The sequence below is a fragment of the Impatiens glandulifera genome, chromosome 2 (assembly GCF_907164915.1).
Source record: "Impatiens glandulifera chromosome 2, dImpGla2.1, whole genome shotgun sequence".
NCBI lineage: Eukaryota > Viridiplantae > Streptophyta > Magnoliopsida > Ericales > Balsaminaceae > Impatiens > Impatiens glandulifera.
The window spans coordinates 63,304,804-63,331,387 of NC_061863.1; the positions used below are offsets into that span (position 1 = coordinate 63,304,804).

General features: G+C 30.7%; 4 protein-coding genes across 6 annotated transcripts; 2 read left to right on the forward strand and 2 right to left on the reverse strand.

Moving 5' to 3' along the window:
• Positions 1-736: 736 nt before the first annotated feature.
• LOC124923828 (probable prolyl 4-hydroxylase 12) lies at positions 737-4,645 on the reverse strand. Its single transcript, XM_047463804.1, has 6 exons — positions 4,309-4,645; positions 3,823-3,880; positions 3,682-3,750; positions 2,435-2,492; positions 2,179-2,342; positions 737-1,251 (listed from the first exon to the last, which is right to left on the reverse strand). Exons 3-6 carry the CDS (start codon positions 3,736-3,738, stop codon positions 889-891), a joined length of 642 nt encoding a protein of 213 aa, XP_047319760.1. The 5' UTR covers positions 3,739-3,750; positions 3,823-3,880; positions 4,309-4,645; the 3' UTR covers positions 737-888.
• Positions 4,646-5,533: 888 nt separating this feature from the next.
• LOC124926493 (60S ribosomal protein L36-2-like) lies at positions 5,534-6,827 on the forward strand. Its single transcript, XM_047466727.1, has 4 exons — positions 5,534-5,607; positions 6,113-6,232; positions 6,323-6,522; positions 6,619-6,827. Exons 2-4 carry the CDS (start codon positions 6,131-6,133, stop codon positions 6,647-6,649), a joined length of 333 nt encoding a protein of 110 aa, XP_047322683.1. The 5' UTR covers positions 5,534-5,607; positions 6,113-6,130; the 3' UTR covers positions 6,650-6,827.
• Positions 6,828-11,152: 4,325 nt separating this feature from the next.
• Positions 11,153-13,884, reverse strand: LOC124926004 (signal peptide peptidase-like 1). The gene is made up of 4 exons (XM_047466158.1): positions 13,725-13,884; positions 12,431-13,312; positions 11,982-12,182; positions 11,153-11,595 (listed from the first exon to the last, which is right to left on the reverse strand). The coding sequence occupies exons 2-4, from the start codon at positions 13,226-13,228 to the stop codon at positions 11,479-11,481; spliced, it is 1,116 nt and encodes a 371-aa protein (XP_047322114.1). The 5' UTR covers positions 13,229-13,312; positions 13,725-13,884; the 3' UTR covers positions 11,153-11,478.
• Positions 13,885-23,883: 9,999 nt separating this feature from the next.
• Positions 23,884-26,131, forward strand: LOC124927615 (heavy metal-associated isoprenylated plant protein 39-like). Of its 3 annotated transcripts, XR_007098417.1 has the most exons (4): positions 23,884-24,075; positions 24,151-24,232; positions 25,623-25,701; positions 25,800-26,131. XR_007098417.1 is itself a non-coding variant. In XM_047468063.1 (3 exons), the coding sequence occupies exons 1-3, from the start codon at positions 24,013-24,015 to the stop codon at positions 25,931-25,933; spliced, it is 276 nt and encodes a 91-aa protein (XP_047324019.1). In that variant the 5' UTR covers positions 23,884-24,012; the 3' UTR covers positions 25,934-26,131. The 3 variants fall into 3 exon arrangements, 1 of the variants encoding a protein (XP_047324019.1); XR_007098416.1 differs by having other exon boundaries at positions 23,884-24,232; XM_047468063.1 differs by lacking the exon at positions 24,151-24,232.
• Positions 26,132-26,584: the final 453 nt, after the last annotated feature.

Sequence of the window (26,584 nt, forward strand, 5' to 3'; positions counted from 1 at the left end):
ACATAAAGAAATAAACCATATTTCTTTATATTTTGAGTTCTTCAGTCAAATCGAGGTCTTTAATGAAAAAAATGAATTATTAATCGTTCTAGTGGGATCCTTACGGATGTATTGAGTTTTATAATGATAGAGTGATTATTTTGTTTTCTCAAAGATACGAGACTTTTAGTATAGATTATGGGTTATATAATTTTATTATTATTTCTGTAAAATTAGACTCAAGATTCTAATTTGTTTCATTTACTAGTTATAGGGTTTAGGGTCAACAAGTATAGTTCAAAGGCCAATGTAAATTTCCATGTCTATACCTAAATATCCTAATGCATATTTTGTAAAATAGATTTGGGGATTCCCAATTTTAATCGATTGAATCCCGAAACCCTGGCCAAGAACAAGAACTCGATTGAAAATTATTGAATAAGCTTTAATCCATTTAAAGTTCATATAGACAATAAACTGTATAAGATTGTAGAAGTGATTAGAGAATTGAGAAATACAGTTAGAAAAGAAAGTAGGTTTGCGTGTGCATGCATGAGATTCGAGAAGAGGGGATGGGGGGATGGATATGAATGAGAAAAGCAGGAATATGTTAATATATATCCCTTCACCCTAAATAATTAATAATTGAACTTTATTTGTCCATGCCTAATCCATGTAGCCCACATTACCTTTTTTGCTTTATCCACCCTTGTTTTGTTTGCTTCCCTCACCTGTTTTAAATTTTTTATTCATAAATGATTGTGTAAATTATTTCAATAAATATCAAGTGATTTCAAATAATTTCTACATTTAAATAATCACAACTACCAAACACAAACACAAACAAACAAAAGAATGAGCATCAATGCTGAGCAAAAACACACCATAAAAGAAGCATATATATGCAGATCAACACACGGTACAGCTCTTCCTACAAGTTCCATAGTAATCAGGAGAACCCACCATGAAAACCGGGTTCTTCTTACATTCCCCAACAGCAGCCCACTGAGGACAGTTATCATCTTCGTCAGAGCAATCACTGTTATCTACCTTTGATTGAAGTAGTGTGATTGGTTTCACATGGAAGAGCTTTGTGGCATACCAGATCTCCCCTTCAAGAACAGGGCATCTTATATGGACACTGCTCTTATCAGGTGAAGCGTTAGGACGAACATTGAAGAATAGAATTGCATTCCCTTTAACGGGTCTAAGAGCGGTGTTGATCTTTGAGCAGTCGGACCATGTGTTCTGCTTTGTTACGGAATTCTTCAACTGCAACAAATGTCAAACATACAGTAAATTTGTGATGTCCCAACATCAGAAAATCACAAAAAAAAATAGACTCCTTATAAGTGTGAGCATAATGGGATATAGTTACCTTCATCGGTACCTTTTAAGGTTTCGATTTACATCAGTTGTTTGCTTAAGGTTTCGACAACATAAATCCTCACAATGTACCAGGATAGAGTGTTTGACAAGTGAAACACAGCTTGTTACTTAATATGAATGATTATGTGCTTATTTAAATTAAGTTCATTTGATAAATATCATTTAAAATCACTTAATTATTTAGATTCAACTCAAATTAAGCTAAAAAATATGACTTAATTCGGTATGTTATTGTTGACTAAATTCCCGTAATAAAGACCAATTTTTACCCTTGTAAATTAATCAAGGGCTTGCTCCAAATGGGGTCTTTTATAATAACTTGTTACAAATCCAATTCAAATAACCAGTTATTTCATGTTGTTTTTTATCAAATTACCCTTGTTTTTAAAGTGTATTTTGGTTAATGATATGAAATAAAACTAAAGAGTGTTTTTGTTAATGATTAAAATGATATGGTTGTTGATAAGATTGGCGGTGATGAGATAATGAGTTATTTGAGACTAAATTAAAATAATCCATGTGGAACAAGCCCCAAGTTAGGTACCATAACTTATGGTCCATAAGGGTAATTGTAGAACTAAGTACTTTCCAACAGCAGTTCCACACATTATATCAAATCAATCAATCATGTACATTTTGGTTGATTCAACATTTAATTTTCAAATAATAAATTAGTGTCACACTTTAAACTCTATATTCAACACTTAATTTTCAGTTTTATAAGATGCCCCCTAATCCTACTTAGAATCACACGTGAATTATGCTAAGTGGTGAAACATTATTGAAAAAGAGAGTTCTCTCTTCACTTACCCGAGAATCAGGGAAGATAATTTGCCCACCATGTGAGACATTTGAGAGATATATAACAACGGTTGCCACTAATGGCTCGTCTGTAGATTTCTTACTAAAGTAATCATATTTCTGATTGGCATCCTCAATCCCCAAATGCATAACATTAAAAGGTTCACTGTTCTCTGAAATAATAGATCACAAAGTGGCAGAATTTATAATAAAATATCATGGTCAGTATGGCTGAAGAATAGAAAGTCATGGTAAGGGAAAATACCTTTTGGTAGAAAAGTCCATGCCAGAACTCTTTCCTCAATACTAGCAGAGATGTCATCCTAGCAGCCACAAGGAAATTTTTTTGCTTAGCTAGCTTGGGCTTGTCAATATCCGTCATCAATCACTTCTTCCATCAAATCATTCAAATTATCAACCATTATACTAAAATACCCATAACTTTATTCTTTATAACATTTTCAAATATTAAATACATTGAATATTTTGGCCATTTTACCCAAATATAAACCACTTTTTACATCTGACAAGTTTATTTTTTTAAATATATATATTTAAACCTTGGATCAAACAAGTTTTCTAGTCTCTATCTGGTTGATAAAGAAAAAAAAATGCATTCATGATGCTTTTTGCTGAGTTAAGATGAAAAGTAATTTATATGGCATAAAAGAAGTTTACAGCTAAGTTTTGTTTATCAAATTTTGAAATCCGCACTTAAGCTATTACTATTATTATTATTATTATTATTATTTTTATATAAACCCTTCTAACTTGAAACATTTTTCTATGAGTCCATTTATTCGACAATTTTTAGTGGGATCTTTTCCATTCAAACTCTCAAATACATAGGACAGTTTTATTGTTGATCGCATAAACACTTAGTTAGGGAAATGAGGTTTTGTTTATTAATAGATGTTGATGGGATAAAAAAAAAGGCTAGAAAAAAAATGTTCATATGTGGCTGACAGTTTAAATGGAAAAGTTTCCGCTTAAAAATAGTTCATATCAAAACGATTTCATAGTTGAATGGCAAACAATAGTTTAAGGACGGTTCAAGATTGGTGAATACCTTGGTTATTCATGTGGTGGAGAAGAATTGATGCAATGTAAAAAGAATATTGGGACCCAAAAGGGGCACTTAGTGTTTTATTTTGACAGGAAGCACTATTTTAATAATTCAAAATTTTCACCAAACTTCCAAAAGGTTCAGATGAACATCAGCCCTATGTTATCTACACTTATCCAACAAGTCCATGTACTGAATACCTTATCAATAACAGGAATTTGAAGCAATTATAGAAAGATTGCAAATGAAACAAGATCAAGATATTCACATATTTTACTCAAAGAATTTTTCTACCAACATGAGAATCAAATAAACAGTACACTAATTCCAGTTGATGAGAAGATGCTGTAAAATTGAGTACTAATAAGGAAATAACTGATTGGGATTATATTATATGCCACAGCTTCTATGTAGTGGTGATTATATCTATGGTAAAGATTACTTACTTCTGTATTTACGTTTGTGCTCTCAGGCGTTTCACCATGCTTTGCAGAATTCTTCATATTTTGCTTTGCCTAAGCAAGACACATTTCTTTTCAGTATTGGGACGTTGCATTCATTGTTAGAAAAATGACAATGATGTTTACCGAAGAGATTAGGTGGTCACACTCAACGTCGGACAAGAAACCTCTATACAAGAAGACCCTATACAAACAAACAAATGTCATGTTCAGATAGGAGCAGAAGTAAAAAAGCAATAATATGGACCAAAAATAAAAGGCAAAACAATCTTAAGCTAGGTATGGTTCAGGAGAACAAGGAATTAAAATTGGAATCGGGGGTCCAATTTCAAGTGCGTTGTTTGTTTGATAACTTAAAAAATAAGGAATTGAATTTGGAAATATAGTTCCAATGGGATTTAATAATGAATATATATGATTTGTTAAGTTTCAATTCTTCATTTCCACTTTAAAATTGCAATTCCAGGATTTCTCCAAACATACGAATTGAATTGTAATTCAACTATAATTCTTATAAAACTGGAATTAATTCTAATCGTTATTCCTGTTGTACACATCCAAACATAGCCTTAAGGAAAGCAAACTAGAAATTTAAGGTTAAAAATACCTGACCTTGGTTGCCAAGAGAGTTGGATAACTTTTGATGGGTCAAATCTTTTGGAATGAGTTGGCCAACCCCATTGTACTATACCTTCATGGTTCACCCCCTTTGCTTTCGATTCCAGTGGGATACTGATGCCAAATAATTGTAAGGAAGCACAATAATTAAGCACAAGTCAATAGAAATTTCAGTAGTAGTCTTTGTTCTATCCCTACAGTCATTACTTGAACATACTAAAAAATAATCAAAAGTAAGCACCAACGTTGAACATCTGGAACATAACCAGTACAAGACATACAAAACTGAGAGATTGACTTGTTCATGACTTCATGTCTTTCTTAATTTGCTTTCTGTTTGTGACACTCAGTTCAGATAGAATAATCACTTTTAGTAGAATGGTTGAAGAAGATGTTCAAAGGGTTAGGACTCTGCACATCTCTCTCTTTTGATTGTGCACCAACAACCATGATGTTAAGGCAAATGGGTGCAACTTTCACAATCAAAAGGCGCATCGGTGTTCTTTAGGCAATGGAGCAGCAAAAAATGGTAGAAACTCAAACGTACACATTTCACAGCAAAACTGGAAGACACAAATAACATGACAGTAATGTTTTCCAACTCTGAACCAGCTTGATATAAGACTCATTTATTGCACGAGGGTTTCGCTATCTTGCAAACCAAAGATGAATAAACAAGGAAAGAAATTCCACAGACATGCATAAAAGTACCAATTCTGTAATGTTAAATGGAGTTATAGCTAGCTCCCAACTGATCATTATAGTAACTCTTATCACAAGAGAGCTTGTTTGCGATAAATTGAAGAAAATAACCAATCTTAACTACATACAAGTACTTTACCCTTCAGCACCGATACGTAGAGAAGGAAACGCGATCGCGAAGAGCGAGAGAAACACTATGTAGATCGTCATTCCTTGTCTGGGTTACCTGAATGACTCCCGAGGACGAAGAAGAAGGAGAAGCACACTCTCGCTCTAACCAACTCCAATGAAGACGAAGACGAAGAAGAAGAAGAAATACCATGTTCATCTTTTCTGCCCCTCCATGGTTAAACTTGATTTGGCAGCTTTAAAACATTAAGTTCCATTTTGAATGTAAATAAACTTTAGGTCTTATTTTGAATATCTGATTATAGTTTAGATGTCAAATTTCCTCTATTAAAAAAATAATATTTTACGAATTACCAAATTTACCCTCAAAACATTTCAATTATCTCCAAGGGTTTCGCTATAAATATGAAACATAGAAAAACCCTAGTTTGCAAGCGGCGGCAGAGAACGGAGAAGAAACAGGTACGTCTTCTGCAAAACCTCCTTCCATTGTTATAGGATGAGTAATTCGCTGTATCTTACGTTACTTTCGTCGATTTTACATGTTTTTATGTAGCTGCAAACCAATCTATTCTAGAATCCCTTAAACTTTCCATTACGTCTTCTGATTTGATGTTACGGCAACCATTTTCTGTTCGATCTCATGTTTTAGGAACTTTTGTAGTCCTTGTTAAAGAGAATGCGTAGATTCGACTTATTTCTCTTTCCACCGTTTTCCATGTTTCTTAGATCTTGTGTCTGTGTTAAAGCAAATGATATTAGTACGCTACTTTTAATGATAGACATAGATTTGGGTTAGAAATGTGCATGATGTGATACTGAAAAATCAAACAGTGATTATGATATTCAATTTGAAATTAGGCTATTAAGTGCCAAGCAATCTCACATTATATGATTATTTTGATTTATCATTTTCAAAGTATTTCATTTCAATAAAAGAGATCAACATGAATCTGGGTTTATGCAGGTATTGTTGAAATAGATAATGGCTCCTAAACAGCCAAACACTGGCCTCTTTGTGGGTTTGAACAAAGGACATCTAGTTACTAAGAAAGAGTTAGCTCCACGCCCATCTGATAGGAAAGGCGTAAGTTTTATCATCTTTTATTCTATACCATAATTACATTATGATTGTGAAAGAATTGGAGCTGATGCATTTGTTTGTTGTTTGTTTCAGAAAAGTACCAAAAGGGTTCAATTTGTTAGGTCTTTGATCAGAGAAGTGGCTGGATTTGCACCTTATGAGAAGAGAATTACTGAACTTCTCAAGGTTGGAAAGGACAAGCGTGCTCTGAAAGTGGCTAAGCGAAAGCTCGGAACTCACAAGAGGGCGAAGCGAAAGAGAGAGGAGATGTCTAGCGTTCTCCGCAAGATGAGGTATAATAAGAATGGAATGATTCCATTAGGTTTATTCCTGAAATGATGAAGTGTGTTTTTTTTTAGGTTATTGATTATTTAACAATTTGTTTTTAGGTCTGCTGGAGGTGCTGAAAAGAAGAAGTGAACATTTGTTTCTTGCATGGAATATGTTCTTTAAAATTTTGGGGATTTTATGCCTAATGTTTGTTATGGTTCCTAGACTTATCAAAAGGGTTGGTTTTAACTAATGTATTTTTTATCTGAACTTCAGTTTAAGATATTTCTTTTAATCTGGATTGTCATTTATTAAGTTTTCTTGGATTTGTGCACCTTTTGTTGGTATCATATAGGACTTGCAATGTTCATGGAAGAATATACCTTCATGTAGTGTTTTGGAAACTTGTATTTGTTATTTTTAAAAAAATTCAAGAAAAATTAATTTGTATAAAAAAAATTGAACATATTTTTGCAGAATGATTTGATGATTTTTCAAAAATTATAAATTTATCCATTTTTATTTAAAGACATTTATATATTTATTACTAGTAGCTATTGTGTCTTGGCATTTTTGTTTTAAGAATATTTTGAGGGAACATTATTTTTATAAACCTATGATAGGATTGTATCATAGGTTTGATTTACATGCATAAATCTAATTTATTATGAATGTAGAAGATCAAACTCTCGTGTTTTGTGATAGTATTAGATAAATCTTCTGGGCTATTAAAATACCTTAACTGTGAAATCCTCTCTTTCCCTGACTAAGAAAATAAATACTATGTAAAATGATTATCAAATCAAGAAAGAAAAAAAAAAACTTTATCTAAAATATATATCAAACAAAATTGATAATTTATTTAAAATTGTTAATCATATTTAAGCTAAGTACTTGAGAGTTAATTTCAAACTAAGTGTTTTACTTACAAATATATATTAATTATATTATATATAATACAAAAAATAATAATTATATATTTTATTGGTAAATATAATTTACTTATGTGATAAGAATGTTTATTAAAAGAAAAAAAAATAACATTAAGACTTCAAGCTTCGTACATTAAATTTATATATATATATATATATATTAGTTTGATTTACAATTTCATAAAAGCTATAAGTATTCTTACCTTTTTAAATTAGTGAGAATTATTTAAATTAGTTTTTGAAATCTTACCTTTTTATACAAGATTGTATAGATATATTTAATTTCTTGATAAGAACCAAAAAAAATATTTATTTTTATACAAAATAAGATTAAACAACATGATGCAAAAAATTATAACAAATAAACAAAGAAAATCAACTTTTAATTGACTTTGTCAAAATTCTCAAATATACAAGTAAACAAATTCAATTGGATCCTTCTAATTATATATTTTTATACAAAATAAGGTTAAACATAATCCTTAAAAATTATAACAAATAAACAAAGCAAATCACTTTTTAATTGACTTTGTCAATATTATCAAATATACAAGAAACAAATTCAATTGGATCATTCTAATTATATTTTTCTCTAGCTTAATGTGACGGCCCATTCAAATGGGGTTAAGTATTCAAGCCCACAAGATTTTGGTATGTTTTTTTCCTAGAACTCTCTAGGAGTTTATAGTTCTAGGTAATGTTATAAAACTCCCTAAAATTTTCCAAAAATTCCTAAAACTAAATAGATAGTGAGTTCTCAAAATTCTCTAGGAGTTCCTAAGTTTAAGTAGATAATAGAAAAGTCTCGAAAAACCCTAGGTCAAAAAAATCTCTCCATTTGTATATAAATAGGTCTTATATCTCATACACCTCACACTTTTAAAGAAATAAACAAGATATTCTCTAAACTCTTTCTCTCTCAAAGTATTCATTTTTCTTGTATCTTTTAAGAGGCTAACTAACTAGGATTGAGGAAATCTAAACTAGTGTCGCACAGGACGAGTAGTTATTCGGTGACAGAGTTACTACCCATGAAAAGTGGTATCAGAACGAAAGTGGTATCGAAGCCACGTTTGTGCTTTCGCGTTTGAAATAAGATCGTGCCAAGAAGAGATGAATTCAAGTTCCAAAGTCACAAAAATTTCGACCAGCAAACAGAAGGACAAAGGTCCAACAGGGGTAAGTCCGTCGAGAGATGTGCCGACATGGAAGCATGGGTGACCCAGATTGAGAAAGACATGTGCGAGCACGAAGACGCTCTTGAGATGTTTAACGTGATGGCCAATAGAGTGACGATGTTGGATGAGGCTAGTGAAAAGTTAGAGAATGTGGTCATAGATATCATTAACAATTCAAATTGAAGCATTCAGGACAAAGTGCTAGAATCGATTCGAGGTGAGGTTAATGACATCCGGAAGGAAGTACTCAAGACAATCTAAGGAGAAGTCTATGCGAGGATCGATGCTCTCCGAAGGGACATGATGGGGAGGTTCGAAGCAATGGAAGGTCAGATTAGGTGGAATGGATGAGGAACATAGAGGTGTGACACCTAATCGGATAGATGTTCCCAAGCTAACTCCATTCAAAAGCTCGAGGATCGGAAGAGAAGTGTAAGACTTTCTTTGGAACATGAAAAGGTATTTTCGGGTATCAAGTATATTTGTGATCATACCAAATTGGAAACAACACATTTTTTCTACAAGAGATGACACTACTGTGGTGGAGAAGACGTGAATCAGACATTGAATGAGCTACGTTGAGGATGGAAACATGAGAAAACTTCAAGATCGAGTTCAAACGCCAATTCTTCATAGAGAATGCTGATTTTGAGGCACGAAAGCGGCTAAGTAAACTTGTGGACAACAGGACCATCAAGGAGTATGTGAAGAAGTTCTAAAAGTTTATGCTCGTACCTGTTCTAACGGAATAAGAGACTCTATTCACGTTTGTTAATGCCTAAAGACATGGACACAATTATAGCTGCAAAGGGTCAAAGTGCAGAACGTCTCCGAGGCAATTGCGGTTGCAGAGAGGCTGATTGAGCTCAAGGTGTCTGTGGACAGGCCGAAGTTCATCCGAGGTGATGAGGAGAATGGTGGGGGAGACCGCTCACATGACAAGGAGAAAGGTGGGAGAGACCGTCCATCCAAGAAGATACATACACACAAGAACTTGGGGAGGCAAGCCGACAAATCGGGTAAGCCAAAAGTTTGTCATATTTGTGGTGCTTATAATCATATAAAGTTTATGTGTCCATTTAATGGGAAAATGTTGCAACAGTTAAAAAGATTGAGTCCTCTAAGGAGGAAGAACAGACTAAAATATGAACCTTTAAAGGCTTAAACTGGTCAATGCTGTGAATGCTAGTGTTGTGGAGTCGATCAAGGGAATAAAGAGGGGCTCGATGTTCGTGGAAGTCTTGATCGGGGGAAGGCGTATCAAGGAACTATTGTATAGTGGAGCTACTCTCAACTTCATGCGTGAAGGAGTGGCCAAGGCATTGCGTCTTCGCATCAATCTAACAAGAGGGACGGTCAAGTCTTTGAATACAGCCAAAGCGGTGGTCGGAGAGGCTAAGAAAGTGAAAATACAGATCGAAGACGGGAAAAGAATAGCCTCGTTTACGTTAATCTCTATGGATGATTACAACGTAGTGTTAGGACTAAAATGGTTCAATCAGATACGCATTTGCATAATGTTTTATTCTGATTCGAGGGGCTTGTGCGCAGATGCGAGGGACCGATCAAAATCAAGAGACGTGTGGGAAACGTCTTGTTAAAATTGAGTTGATGGGTCAGGCCCAATTAAATAGGCCAAATTAAATAAAGTGTCAAAGGTTTAAGTTTGTTAAGTTAGTTATGACAAGTTGTTTATATATATATGAGTAATTCACACAAGAGGGTTAGAGATTTTAGAAGTGTGAGTGATATATATATAAAGAACGAAGTGTAACTGAAACGTTTAATTGTGATAATGGAATCGAGTTCGTAACAGAGCTCGACGGAGACGTAGACCATCTTTTTTGGGTCGAACTCCGATATCAAATTTTGTGTTGTTTTATTGGTTTTTTGTTGTTATATTTCTTAGTTCTTTGATTGATTAAGAGGGAAATTCCCTACACGTCTCGTATTAGTTGAAGTTGACCGCTAGAAATCGAACCGAGTACCGGTCTATGGTCGAGTCGATGACGGCCACGACTTATGTGGTTGGGGGAGAATGTCACGGCCCATTCAAATGGGGTGAAAAATCCAAGCCCACAATGCAGATTCTCTAAAATGTTCTAAATTTTGCTAGGTTCTGGTATATTTTTTCTCTTTTATGGAATTCTTTAAGAGTTCCTAATTCTAAGTAAGGTTATATAACTCTCTAAAATTTTAAGAGTTCCTAAAACTAGGTAGATAGAAGAACTCTTTAGAAGTTCCTAGATTTAAGTAGATAATAGAACGGAAGATCTAATCTCTCACTTGGATATTTTTCTGAAGATAATTATTTGTATAGTGACAAGCCAAGAACATTTCCATCATACCCAGATTTTAACTTAAACAAGTCATTTGTGAATGAACTCTATTGTTGTTAAGTTTGAACTAAACTAATGACAAGTTTCAGATTAAATTTAAAATAAGCTAAGATAATGTTTTTTTAGGATATTAATAGTAAAGAATAAATATGACTTATAAACCATACATACAATGCTTAATATTGTTTTCATCGAGCAAATAAATGGCAAGCCATTTAAAAACTTATTATATAAGCAATTACATAAAGTTCATATTCTAAACCTGCTAAATTGACTAAACCCAACAGAAGACTGCAAATCCAATGTTATCAGCCTACATGCATAACCTGCTCAAATTCAACCTCTCCAGTACTTGCAATTTAAGGTTCTAGGCAAGTTCATCATGTATAACTATTTTGATGAAAAAGTAAGCTAGCAAAATGGAAATTTGAACAATTTGGTGAATGTTTTGTAAGGTTTGTTGCAGATAGCCATATTGTGTAGATATATAAATTTACACATATTCCCATTACAAGCCTAAATAGATATCATCAGGCTTCGACTGAATGTGTCTTCTCGTTCACATTTGCTGGTGTTCCTTCCCATAGCTCCATCAGCTCATTTCTCATCCAAGAAATTACCACTACAGGCCCCAAAGTCGATGGTACCTGTTTACAAGATATCAAATTACTGACTATCGACGTATAAAGGTTCCCCAAAACCATCATCAAAAAAGAATTCTCAAGCAGTTACTCCAAAAGTGTGGTGAAGATAATCAAAGCAAGCACTCATATAGGACAAATAATTCTTTGCAGGTAAAAAGTTAATGGAAAAAATTAGTTGTGTAAAAGAACAATTAAAGCACAGCAAATTGCCTTTAACCTCCTTTTTAACAATTAAAGCACAGAAAATGATTTGATAGCTTTATCGATAGAATATCAAGCCCCTTGACTCTCTCCCCACAAGCCCGTTAGATGGAAGAAAAAAGGGAAGGTGGAAAAACTAAGGTGCTACAGGCAGAAAAACGAGAAGATACATAGAAGAAATGGCATACCAGGTATAAGAGAGCTGGTTGAGGGGAATGTGTCAAAATGCCTGCAGCTAAGGCACTCACCAGCCCAATTGCATATCCACAAATAGCATACCATATGTATTTGTGCCCTTTAGAGGAGCTTAAATCGCGTGTAGTTGACGAATCTTTGATCTTTCTATGATCGAAAGACAACACTAGTGCAAGGAGCATAGCAGGGATCGCCTACAAATAACATCAATAAAAAACTCAAAAAATGCTTGTTTGAATTCCAAACATTTAAGAAAATTTATATTTTAGAAGAGGCTAACATAACATCCACTTCCATGACTCTCCCATCCCATTCAATCAAGGTGCTTTTAGTGGGAATCAAACATTAGATCTCAGCCGTTCAAGACTCTTACCACTTGAGCTACCCCGGGTAGGTCAAACACAGAAGAACATTGGACATGCAAAGGAAAGAAATGTCTTACCATGTCACCAAGTCCAAGCATCATGTAGTCAATTGAAGTACCACCTGGAACTAATCCACCAAGCAAATTCCTTGGGAAGACAATCTTAACTGGCAACTCCAGTTTCTTGGTAATATGTTGCAATCCAGGAAGACTCAAACTATTAACCACTGTGTGTACAGGATTAACTGCTTGTTTAGTAGCTACCGAAACCATAACATTGGCACCAAAAAATCTCTCTGAATAGAAAACCCAGAAGATATCGTACACAAACAAGCAAATTAGAAGGGTTGCACATATTTTGATGTTGGGAAGTCGCACATGACTCACGAAAGCAATGCAGAGTGATATCCCCAATAAGTTATTCAATATCCAGTGTCCCGAAACCAGCCAACTTGCAACTGTAGCAATACATACCAATACCAAACTCCCTTGGATTCGGGTAAAAGGCTTGGAACAACAATTGATCAGGAAAGGATCAGGCAACCCCAATTTTGATTTGAGTTGGACAAGCCAAGGTGATAACCAGAAGTAAAGGGATGATACAGATGCAACAGCAGTAAAAGCAGTGAGGATTTGTGACACAGACGAGAATAGATAAAACATCAACAGGAGACTACAAGAACTCATTATGGGGATCATCAAAGCCTGTGAACTGTCTAAAGTAATAGATGCTTCTGATAGATCACGGTTCCTTTCCATTTCTTTCCCATAGTACAGTGCTCTAAAGGCAGATCCAGAAGTTACCGCTATTGCTGTCAAAATAAGCGTGACTGAAGCTGGCTCGAACAAATAAACAAGCTTCCAAAGTGATTCCATGAATTACTAATTAAATGATATGTGACTAAACAGAAGGTCCTTCTTCTTCTTTGAACACCTATTGGTGAGAAGAGTTTATGCAATCTACAGAAAAGAAGCATGTTAAAACAACAATTAACATCACATTTTAGAAACTATTTCAATATAGAATTAGTCATTTTCAAGTATTAAAATCCTAAATGCCCAAAGCAGTCTGAGGTTCACTCTCAGTGTTTTGTTCTCCTCTTCCTGAGAAGCTATAGATCATCCAAATCTAACAAAGATTTCTAGGTTACAACCAATCAGTCAATCTTCTGTTAGATTCATTGGGTTCAGGTTAGAAGCTAAGAAGATATAAAGCGAGCATAGGTGGGAGTCACATTACCCAATTGTCCAACAGAATTAGTAGGGGGAAACGAGTTCAATGTTGAGTAAAATCAAAAGACGCATTAAGGATCTCAAACATGGAAAGCAGAACGGGGATAAAAAGGGGAATCTGCGAGAAGAAACAGCTTACCTCGGACTTACGTAGGACTTCGAAAGAGTAGAGATCCTTCCCTTCCGTTTACTTCACCTTATCCCTTCCCTGTTCGGCTCTCACTCTTTGACTCAAGCCCGACGAAGGCTTTCTTCGACCGTTCGACGGGATGGGTAATTGTATACTGAGATAGCGCTGCAAACCAAAAAGGAGAAGGCTTCCCCTAATTTTCAACTTTAGCCCCTAGTTTTTTTTCATTTGCATATTTTTATCCCTAAACTCTAGTTCCTTTCCTTCCTCTCAAGTTTTCTTTTTTTTATATATTTTTTTTATATTTTATATGAACTTTTTCCATTCTACCTCACGTCTAAGTTTATTTTTCCAATATACCTCACTTTCACTCACTTTTATGATTTTGATGCTACCCAGTACTCATACATACAGTTAGTTCGATGCTACCCATTCAGGTAATGCCTGAATCCAATTACTAAATGACACATGTCAATCTTTATATTCTTTTCTCTCCCACTTAACTCATAAACTTAACTATGGTTGAGAATTTAAAGGAATAAATAATATATAAAATTTTTATATATTTTGTTTTTACTACAAAAATAATAATATAATCATCTTAAATTATTATTAATTAAATATATATATATATATATATATATATATATATATAAAATTATTATTTATATATTTTTATGAGAAATAACAAAATAATTTAAAAAAATTATTACGTGATATATATATTTAATAACATGTAATAGATAATATTATTTTGATATATTTAATTAATAATAATTTAAAACTATTATGTTATTCCTCCTTATAAAAATATATATAATAATTTAATGTATAATTTTCTTTTTTAAATTTTCAACAACATATCTCGATAATATTAATGTAATATATATTTAATTAATAAAAAAATTAAAATTATTATGTTATTTCTCCTATAAAATATATATAATAATTTTATGTATAATTTTCTCTTTTAAATTCTCAACAATATATCATATCAATATTTAATTAATAATAATTTAAATAATTATATTATTTTTTAGTTAATACAAAATATATAATAATTAAATATATTATTCTTCCTTTAAATTCTCAACCAGGATTAAGTTTATAAGTTAAGTGTGAGAAAAAAGAATTTAAAGGTTGACATGTGTTAATTAGTAATTTGATTCAGGCACTACCTGTATGGGTAGCATCGAATTAACCCATACATACAGATAGATAATAACTGTATTTCACTCATGAAATGACACATATACATAAAAGTAAACATCACATTCCTCATTTATTAATTTTACATAAAAGTAAACATCACATTCCTCATTTATTAATTTTCTTCTCTTTGTACTGGTGGCCGTATCTTAGTGGATACAAACACTGTGTCTGCATGTATGGGTAGCATTGAAACTAACTACCACTTTCATTTAATTTTCTCACAGAATCTCACTTTTCCTATTTAACTTATTAAAATATTAATTTTATAATATAATATATATATATAATTAAAATTTCTAAACTAAATAATAAAAATTAAATATTCTAAATTAAATAATAAATATTATACACTAAAATAAAATACATTATATAAATATTAAAATAAAATATATTACATAAACATTAAAAAAAATACATTTAATAGAAAATAAAATAAATAAGTAGACATTAAATATTAATGACGACTATGTTTAGGGTATGGTGAACGGCCTCTTGTATGTTCTTCTTGTCCACATAGTCCACAAACTATCACTTTTATAGGATTATTTATTTTAGTTCGAATACGACGCAAACTTTGACCTCTCTCACCACGTTTTTTTTGTTTTTCTCATGTTTTCATCAGCAACAAGAACACTGTATGTCTCCCAATTATTTGGGAGTGAATATTTTGATCATCATCGACACCAGTTAAGTTATATATTGCATTTAGTCTTATAATTTCGTTGAGAATAAAAGAATTATCCATCATCGGTTAAAAATAAAAATAATTATTAATGATAAGTCATAAAATACATCAAACTTATACCAACAAAAACATAAAAATATAAACTAATGAGTTTGTTTGAACTCTCAATTCTATATGAAGTTATTATAAATAATTAATTTTTATTATATAATATTATTAATTTTTATTATATAAATATATATATATTTAATTTTTATTTTAATTATTTAGTTTAGAAGTTTTAATTTTAGTTATATATATATATATATATATATATATATATAATATTATGAAATTAATATTTTAATAAGTTAAAGAGGGAATGTGGGATATTGTGGAAGATTGAAGGGAAGTGGGGTACATTAAAAAAAATGAACATTGTAGAACAGAAAGGATATATATATATATATAATTTTAAAATGCGTACTTAATTTGGATATTTATTTGAGAGTAAATGTATATTTGGGTCGAATTGTGGGTTGACTCACTCATAAATTTAAAAATGTTAAATTTAAAAAAATTAAATAAAAAATTATGTTACATAAGTCTTCAACTTACCCCTTAACAATATAAATTCAACATTTTAATCGAACTATTCTAAAAATACTTTATATTTTAAATTCTAACATAAAATTTGACAAAACTATGACTCCATAGTTTCAATATTTTGACGAACTAAGTTAATAATATTTTAATTTTGTTTATATAATTTTAAATTTATATATATAACCACGCTTAATTCTGGATTTCAAAAAATTGTGAGTCGCGCATTTAGATATTTTTGTTAGATAAAATAAATCGGATTGATTCATTTATACCAAAAGTTTTTATAAAAAAAATTATTTCCTCTAGTATAAAAAATATATATTTAAAAACTAATGAAGGTGTATTAATTAAGAATCTACAAAAAAAAAAAAAAAAAATATTTTCTTTCTTTCTATATATATATATATATATATATATATATATATATATATATATATATATATATATATATATATATATATATATATATATATATATATAATGGATTGTGTATTGAGAATAATTTTGTTTTTAATATAAGTCTAGTGATTTATTTTTAATGGTTAGTTATATCAATTATATATTTATATATAAAATTTTTATTGTGTGACGGTTAAGTGTTCATAATAAATACCAAGAGTTCAATATTGTCGGGTGCTAAAATGATAGTTCAATTGGGGAACAAATGCTATGTTAGTTGATCGAAATGAGAATGCCCGTAATATGATGAGATAGTTGTGTGCAAAATGTTCAAAATGATAGTCTATAATATGATAAGATGGTTGGGGAATTAAAAGATATATTGATAGTTAAGTGATGATGGTAAGAGAACAAATTTATAATGATATGAGATGGTTGTGGTGCAAATGTTCGAATTAAAAGATATATTGATAGTTAAGTGATGATGGTAAGAGAACAAATTTATAATGATATGAGATGGTTGTGGTGCAAATGTTCGAAATGATATCTCAATTGTGATAGGTTGGGTAATTGCTCAAAATAATAGTTCGATTGGGGATATGTTGGTCGGCCGAAAAGAGAAGTTCTGTAATTTGATATATAGTTCAGTTGCGGGTAACCATGAATATATTAGTTAATCGAAGTGAGATCTGGTAAGAGGTCGATAAAAAAGAATTTTTTGAGTGAATGAAACAAATTGTAATCGTAGTATTATTTTGTACCTTAACTGTGCAAACAAACAGAAGTATGCTAGTTTAATTAAACCGGGAAATCCCAACCTAGAAGTCCAAAAAGAAAGTGGGATAACAATTACGTCTGCTTAATTAGGGATTTCTTCGAATTTTTTGTTTTTTTCGTAAATTTAAAAACGAACCGTATTCAATTTTCTTTTAAACTCAAAATAAAATGTACAAACCAAGAATTTGAACCCGGGGTCTATAGCATGGTAGGGTACTATTCTACCACTAGACCACTAGTGTTTTTGTTTTATTTTTTCCTTTTAATATAAATCTTAATTCAAAATATTCTAGTTTGATTATTTTGAACTTATTTTTAAGTTAAGTTTGGAAGAATAAATAATAAAAAATAAATTCGGTTTTCGGTTTGGTTTTCGAGTTGAAACCCAAACTCGAAAACCAATTCAAAAACCGTATTTGAATTCGAATTGGTTTGAAATTCGATTCGAAAATCAAAAATGAAATTCGAATTCGGTCGGATATTCGGTTCAGACCAAATATTGAACACCCTTATGCTTAATTATCAAATTAGTTTGATTCCAAAGTCACATTATATATATAGAAGTGATTTTTTAAAGAAATATAAAACTTCAAATAATTTAAAATAATTTAGAGTAGTACCACCTAAATAATTTTAATTTTTTAATAAATGGTAAAAGACTCAATTTCAAAAATTTTGATCGTGCTCCGATAATTCTGTCCGAGCTTATGCTAGGATAGCAAGGCAGCAGTCAAGAACCCTTTCACACAGTACTTAAAATTAGAAAAATAAAAGTATTTACAAAGTTTTGATCCTTAAATCATTATATTTGTTAATAAAGTATTTAAACAACTAAATTATGTGTTTTTTTTTTAAAAATAATAAAATTTACTATATTTATTTAATAAAACAAAAATAATTTTATTTTTGTTCACTTATGACACCCCCAATCCTAAGTGTCATTCTTGCACATTGTAGATGTAATAGTTTTAAAATCTCAGAATATTTGAAATCTATTATTCTCTTATTTTACTACATGTGGTATGATTTGTCAATCTTCTATCTTTTTAACACCCCTTTAGGCATCAAATAAAATTTTGACATTAAATGGAAGTGGACTTGAAACTATTTGTTTCACATAGTATGTTGAGAGCCCAAAAAGCCCAACAGTAGTCAACTGTCAAGTATATTGATTGTAAGGATTCTTCAGATGTGATGTAACATAATTATGTCTTCTTATCTATATATATATATATATATATATATATATATATATATATATATATATATATATATATATATATATATATATATATATATATATATATATATATATATATATATATATATATATATATAAAATGATGATTAATTTTTAAAGTGTTTGGATTGCCGGGTCGAAAGTTGTGGTTAATTTGGATACTTGGGTCGGATTGTGGGTTGTCTTTAAATTTAAAACGGTTAAAAATAAAATTAAAAATGCTAAAGGTATGTTTCGAACTTGCAACCTAACAAAACAACAAGTACAACTCTTTAACCAACTAGGCTATAAAGACATTATATTTTAATTTCAACACCAAATTTGATAAACGCAGGACGTTTTAACATTAATATAAGTTCAACTTTTTAACTAACTAATCTATATATATATAATGATGCTTAATTTTTAAAGTGTCCGGATTGCCGGGTCGAAAGTTGTGGTTAATTTGGATAGTTGGGTCGGATTGTGGGTTGACCCGCCTTTAAATTTAAAACGGTTAAAAATAAAATTAAAAATGCTAGAGGTATGTTTCGAACTTGCAACCTAACAAAACAAATACAACATTTTACCAACTAGGATACTAAGACTTTATATTTTAAATTCAACACCAAATTTGATGAACGCGGGACGTTTTAACATTAATATAATTTCAACTTTTTAACTAACTAATCTATATATATATATATAATGATGCTTAATTTTTAAAGTGTCCGGATTGCCGGGTCGAGAGTTGTGGTTAATTTGAATACTTGGGTCGGATTATGGGTTGACCCGCCTTTAAATTTAAAACGGTTAAAAATAAAATAAAAAATGCTAGAGGTATGTTTCGAACTTGCAACATAACAAAACAAGTACAACCTTTTACCAACTAGGATACTAAGACTTTATATTTTAAATTCAACATCAAATTTGATGAACGCGAGACGTTTTAACATTAATATAATTTCAACTTTTTAACTGACTAATCTATATATATATAATGATGCTTAATTTTTAAAGTGTCCGGATTGCCGGGTCGAGAGTTGTGGTTAATTTGGATACTTGGGTTGGATTGTGGGTTGACCCGCCTTTAAATTTAAAACGGTTAAAAATAAAATTAAAAATGCTAGAGGTATGTTTCGAACTTGCAACCTAACAAAACAAATACAACATTTTACCAACTAGGATACTAAGACTTTATATTTTAAATTCAACACCAAATTTGATGAACGCGGGACGTTTTAACATTAATATAATTTCAACTTTTTAACTAACTAATCTATATATATATATAATGATGCTTAATTTTTAAAGTGTCCGGATTGCCGGGTCGAGAGTTGTGGTTAATTTGAATACTTGGGTCGGATTATGGGTTGACCCGCCTTTAAATTTAAAACGGTTAAAAATAAAATAAAAAATGCTAGAGGTATGTTTCGAACTTGCAACATAACAAAACAAGTACAACCTTTTACCAACTAGGATACTAAGACTTTATATTTTAAATTCAACATCAAATTTGATGAACGCGAGACGTTTTAACATTAATATAATTTCAACTTTTTAACTGACTAATCTATATATATATAATGATGCTTAATTTTTAAAGTGTCCGGATTGCCGGGTCGAGAGTTGTGGTTAATTTGGATACTTGGGTTGGATTGTGGGTTGACCCGCTTTTAAATTTAAAACGGTTAAAAATAAAATTAAAAATGCTAAAAGTATGTTTCGAACTTGCAACCTAACAAAACAAGTATAACTTTTTAACCAACTAGGTTACAAAGACTTTATATTTTAAATTCAACACCAAATTTGATAAACGCGGGACGTTTTAACATTAATATAAGTTCAACTTTTTAACTAACTAATCTATATATATAATGATGCTTAATTTTTAAAGTGTCCGGATTGTCGGGTCGAGAGTTGTGGTTAATTTGGATACTTGAGTCGGATTGTGGGTTGACCCGCCTTTAAATTTAAAACGGTTAAAAATAAAATAAAAAATGCTAGAGGTATGTTTCGAACTTGCAACATAACAAAAACAAGTACAACCTTTACCAACTAGGATACTAAAACTTTATATTTTAAATTCAACACCAAATTTGATGAACGTTGAATGTTTTAACATTAATATAAATTAATTTTGAATACTTGGGTCGGATTGTGGGTTGACCCATCTATAAACTTAAAACGGTTAAAAATAAAATTAAAAATATTATCCGTAATTTTTTTTCACGATTTTTTATATTATTAATCGTGATCGGCTAAATACTAGTTATATATAGTTATGAATGTGTAACACTATTCTAATCCTTAGTTTGTCAATGACATCAAGAACACATCCACTTGAGTTTTTATAATGAACCTAATGGGTCGTAAAAGAAGTTTTAAATCCTCTGTTTTAATGGCGGATATATTTTATGATATTTTCTGTTTTCATTTTAAATCGTTAATTGATTGTGTTTAGTTCTAAAAATGATTAATGAAACACGAAATCATAAATTTTTTATGAAGAAAGACATGTTGTAACATTAGAAACTTCCATTTATAATCTTCAACTTTAATATTAACTGTATATATTTACCTCAGAACACTTAAGAAAGGATTTCCAAGTAATTTTATGAGCTGCCACTAAAACAGTTTAATTATATATGCTTCAATTGATTTTGTAAAACACATTAGGTATAAGAGAAAATCCATAATTATATATCCTTAATAATTGGATCAGTTCATTCAACTATACCCATAGTATTATTGTCTTTTTGAATATGATATATACCATTGACCTTACAAAGCACAAACTAATGGCAAGATGCCGACACAATTTTGTCCATCAAAACTCAAAACGCGTGACTTATTTAGTTATTTTGTAAATGAGGTAAACCTGTGGGCCTATGTGGCTGCCTTTACATTATAAAAAAAAATGATTTTCTTTGCATTACTAGTGTATTAAGATTTTTTTTTTAAAAAATTATTGAGAATAATATAATATTTATTTACAAAGTCGATTAATACTTCAATTATTTATGTACTAAAAATATTTTGTTTTTTATATTAAGTGACAAATATCATATTTATCTAATTAACCATTTTTTTAATAATGGTTAAAATTTGTGCCCTATTCAACTTTGAACACTAAAATGTCACATAAGGATTTTTTTTATTTTAACAAATCCAGGTTGAGATAGTCAATGTGACACTCAGATGGAAAAATATCAAATCAATAATAATTTAGGATAAAATATTTTGAAATATTTTAATAATATTAATTTTTTAATATATATAATTTTATTTAAAATAACTACTAAAATGTTTTATTTTTATTTTTAAGTTAAGAAGATAACATGTCTCATATCTATGACTTCTATTTTTATAATTTTATTTAAAATAACTACTAAATAATTAATAACTCTAATAATAATTTAAAGTTTAAGAAGACATAGTATTTATAATATATAACTAAATTTGACATATTTAAATTTGACAAGTAAATATGTTATTTTTTCCTTTACTCTTTTTGATAATTGATAAGCCTTTTCCAGAGTTATATTTCAAATTTATTTACCGGCTAAAAACAGTATCTTTTGCTTACACTAATTAATGACGTGAGTGTTAAAATAAATTAATAATACAAGTATTCAAAACACCGTCATTATTATTTTTTTAATTTGATAATTATGACGCATTTTCTGAATTTTCTTATACATAAATAAGTTTTTTTTTTTTTTTGGAAAATACATAAATAAGAATTTAACACATACTATACTATAAGTAAGTATTACTAAAAAAAAAATATAATGGAACTAACATTTGACATATTTTTTCTTAAAACAGTGTGTTTCATTTCATTCAAAAAGTGCGATTAATTTTAGTGGGTTAAACATATAAGTCGTAAACATGTACACTTAATCAATTAATCAGTTAAGTCTGACGAACTTAACCTCAGAAGTGATATCTAAGTTAACGTTAGACTAGAAGAAGGAATAATATTTGAACTTTATTTGAACTAAAAAGAATTGGACTTTATTTGAAACTTTGAGAATGAATGAATGAGAACACGATCTAGTTAGCAATTATGATATTATTGCTTGAAAGGTTCCTCAGATATTGAAATGATCATTCTATTGATCAGATATCAAGAATTGTCAGTCCACAAGACGTGTTGGAATGAAAGCCTTGGATATTACTATTTATTCGCCATAAATTAATACGGTATATGTGGTCCTTCCTTTACCCTAATACTAGATCTGATGTTTGCTTCTTTTTCCTTTTTTCTTTATAAGCAATCATGGATCATACATAATTTCATACCACCAAAATGAATTCTTGATCATAGAGTAGCTGTTTGAATGCTACTCTTACCTGCCATTAATTAATTAACAAGACCTAATTCTAATTCAATCCAAACACATATCTTTCATGTCTTCAATACTAACAAATGCCATGTCATTAATGGCTAGACAAAATAAACGTGCTATGTCACTCTTTACTTTACTTTACTTCTAAGTCTTACTAACTTGTATATTTGTCCCACAAATTATTATTTCTTATAACTACGTGCTCCTTATAATGAGATCTCATATTTAAAATAATCACACCTAATATGATTCCATGTATTACAAAAATAAATAAGATATAACATTATTAATTTGCATCTCCTCCATCAATATTGTAAGGCACTTTAAGGCTTTGTTCCTAAAAATAAAAATATTGTTGCTTAAATTAGCTGTGTTATTTTGTCAATAACCCAAAAGTTCTCAAAAAGAAAAAAGAAAGAAGCTTTGACTTTTTCCTTGCTCTATTTGATAGTGCTCCTTTCTTTTCTTCTTTTTTATTTTATTTTTTTATTTTTTATGAGACTAATGGTGCTAAGTTGTAGAAACTATAAACTTGTTCGGTTTTGGAGTAATGTAATATTTTTTTTTTTTTAAGTAAAGTCTTTAAAATGTATTATATAAGATTGTGTTGATTTAAATAACTAAAAAGACACATTTTAAAGTGACAAATTTTTATTGTAGGATTATATTAACAAAATTGAATAAAGAATACTTATAAAATTAAGTGATATTTTATAATAAATTGGTCTAGCGGTTAGGACATTGGACTCTGAATCCAGTAACCCGAGTTCAATTCTCGGTAGGACCTATTATTTTTTTATTTTATTTTCATCATGTTTATCGTTATTTAACCGCACAAGATCATAGCCCCCACTCCGTTTCGTCGCCTCCTGTTTGGGTTATATATATAAGCCTGCTCTCCAAGACAAGAAAAATGAAATATTTAACCATCATCACTGATCACGAGATGCCGGTGGAGACTTCCAAAGGGATCGCATTGATCCAAAACCTTTTCATTCTTCCGATACAATCGTAAGGAAATCCATATTTACTTGCATGTATGCGTATATTATGTAGGATTGGATCATGCGATCTCTTAGGAATTCTCCTCCAGTACCTCTTTCTTCTATCTACGACTCAGTCTCTCAGGTCAGCTTTCTTCTTCATGTAACTTCTGATGCATGCATATTTTCTTTCATGTCTCACAGGATTGAGCGAAAAAAGGTATCCGGAGGAACTGCTGATTCAATCAGTATTGTAATGCCTCACGCCCTAATTATCATACGTAATAGCAGAAAACTGATAGGTACATTCATTTCTAGATCGATCTTCTACTTTGATTGTTCTTGTCCTTCAGATTCCTGAAAGTTCCAATGCTATATGTGATGTTGCTGTAAATAGACGAATATGTTAGTGTAGAAATTTGAAGAAAAATAGGGTAAACTAGAAGAAAAACTAATTAAATGAAAGTATAAGCATAAAGAATAAGCCTTTTAGGAAGACACAACTCCAACCATTTGGAGGTAATGTCTCATGGAAATGATAAATGTGACTTTTGGAATAGGACTAGTTTGACATTCAACAGTTAGAAAACAATTAAGAATCCTGCTATTGTAATTTCAGGTAGCTACCATATGATAGTATCCTATTAGACATTTGAAGAAGTGGATTGATTCATCATTTGTTGTGCAAATTGAGATGCAAAATGTTCCAGTGTTGTTGGTGATCTGCCTACAAAGTTTCCTTTTCTTTTTATTATTGTTTTTAATTGATGAAACACGCTTTAACCATACATTTTCTGGAAAAGAAAGTATTGATGAACCTTGCAATTAGATATAGGAGTAGAACTGAAATGAAACTAATAAGTCTCTGTTTAGCAATTTCAAGGTTCTGTAAGATGAACCTTACTTGATTCAAGGTTCTGTAAGAAGAATGTATGGACATGACACATAAAGAAAAATAGATGACCAACTTTACTGTAATGAGAGAATAATTTCTCCATAGGATGAACTGGAGGTTGATCTGTATTCTGTTATGTGCCTAGAGAAATATTGAGACGGGCAATTAGAGATGATTGAGATTTTGATGTCTACAATTGGAGGGTCATTTTTTCGGATTAATTGATATTCTTGATTGATATTTTTTCATGCCAACTTCTAGGGAGTGGACGCCTTTTTAAATGTATTTTTCTTTCAGATCTTACTTTTGGAAATCATGTGTTGTATTTATTTATTGATGCGGATATACTATATATATTCATAGATTAATATTTGATCATGTAAATCTTTCACTGATTGGTGAATACTAGCTCTCATTAAGGGTATTGCTGCAATCTGACCAGATTTTGTTCCAGCAAGGATATCTTTAGAAGAGGATTTGTATAGGGATAAGATATGTATTGTGATAGAAATTGTAATAGGATTATGATAATGACAAGTTTAATTAAAGATAATCTTAACATAATTAAGTAATCACGTGATCAACTAGGATCACGTGCCTTCTCTAACGGATTCATTCACCATAAACGTCATGGAATGCTGCACATTGCTTTACATAATCTGTTGTGTTTCTTTCTGTTGTTACCGTATTTTCTCTTCTTGATCTTGACATGGCTCAGGTAAAGTATTCTCACTGTATTTCCCTTCATTGTACATAATTATATATTCTCTTAATTTTGGATTTGAATGCAATTGCAGAAAATAGTGATGAAAGTCATGGCCATGACTGATGACAAGACCAAGAAGAAAACCATAGAAGCTGCTGCTGATATTCTTGGTTTTACTTCACTTCTCACACACACACATCACATATGATTTAATCGAGTTGAGTTGATCATAGAAAATAACATGGGGGAGTTTTCTTTAAATTTACAGGAGTAGATTCAATGGCCGTTGATATGAATGAGCAAACATTGACAGTGATCGGAGAGATGGACACAGTGGCTGTCGTTAAGAAAGTGAAGAAATCGGTGGGGCACGTTGAAATTTTGTTCCTCGGGTCAGTCTAATAAGGATGTGAACAAGGAAGAAAATAAATGAAACATGAAGATTAGAAATAAGAAAGAAAACCTGTGTTTCTTAATTTGAGCAAGTTTGTGTTAAATACAATTAATAATATGTCATGCTTGTAAGTTTGTTATCTTGATTCTTGAGAACTATTTGGAAATGAAAACATAACTTTATTGAAAGACAATATATAATGGTATTAAGAGACTATAGTTGACATATTTGGCTTTGAAAATTGAGACAGTCTAAATGTTGCTTCAATTATTGTTTAAGATTTTTTATTTTATTTTAAGTATTCTAGATCAATGTTGTATTATTATTTTTGAGAAATGATTTGGGTTAAGTTATAATGAAAACAAGGTAACGAATTCAATGGTCTCTGTCACATGTGCAAAGAAGAATGTTTGGGAGATTTTTGTCCATATATTTTTATTTATTTATTATATATATTTTTAGTATAATATATATATTTTTATTTCTCTTCTGCACAAGTGATTTAATGCGGTTTTTATTTCGTTCCTAATTAAGGCTGCAAATGAGTCAAGCCACTCGCGAGCCGCTCAGTCAAAACTCGACTTGAGTTTGACTTTGATCAAGTTCGAGTCGAGGTCGAGTCAACTCGTTTAATATTCGAGTCGAGCTCAAAATAATAT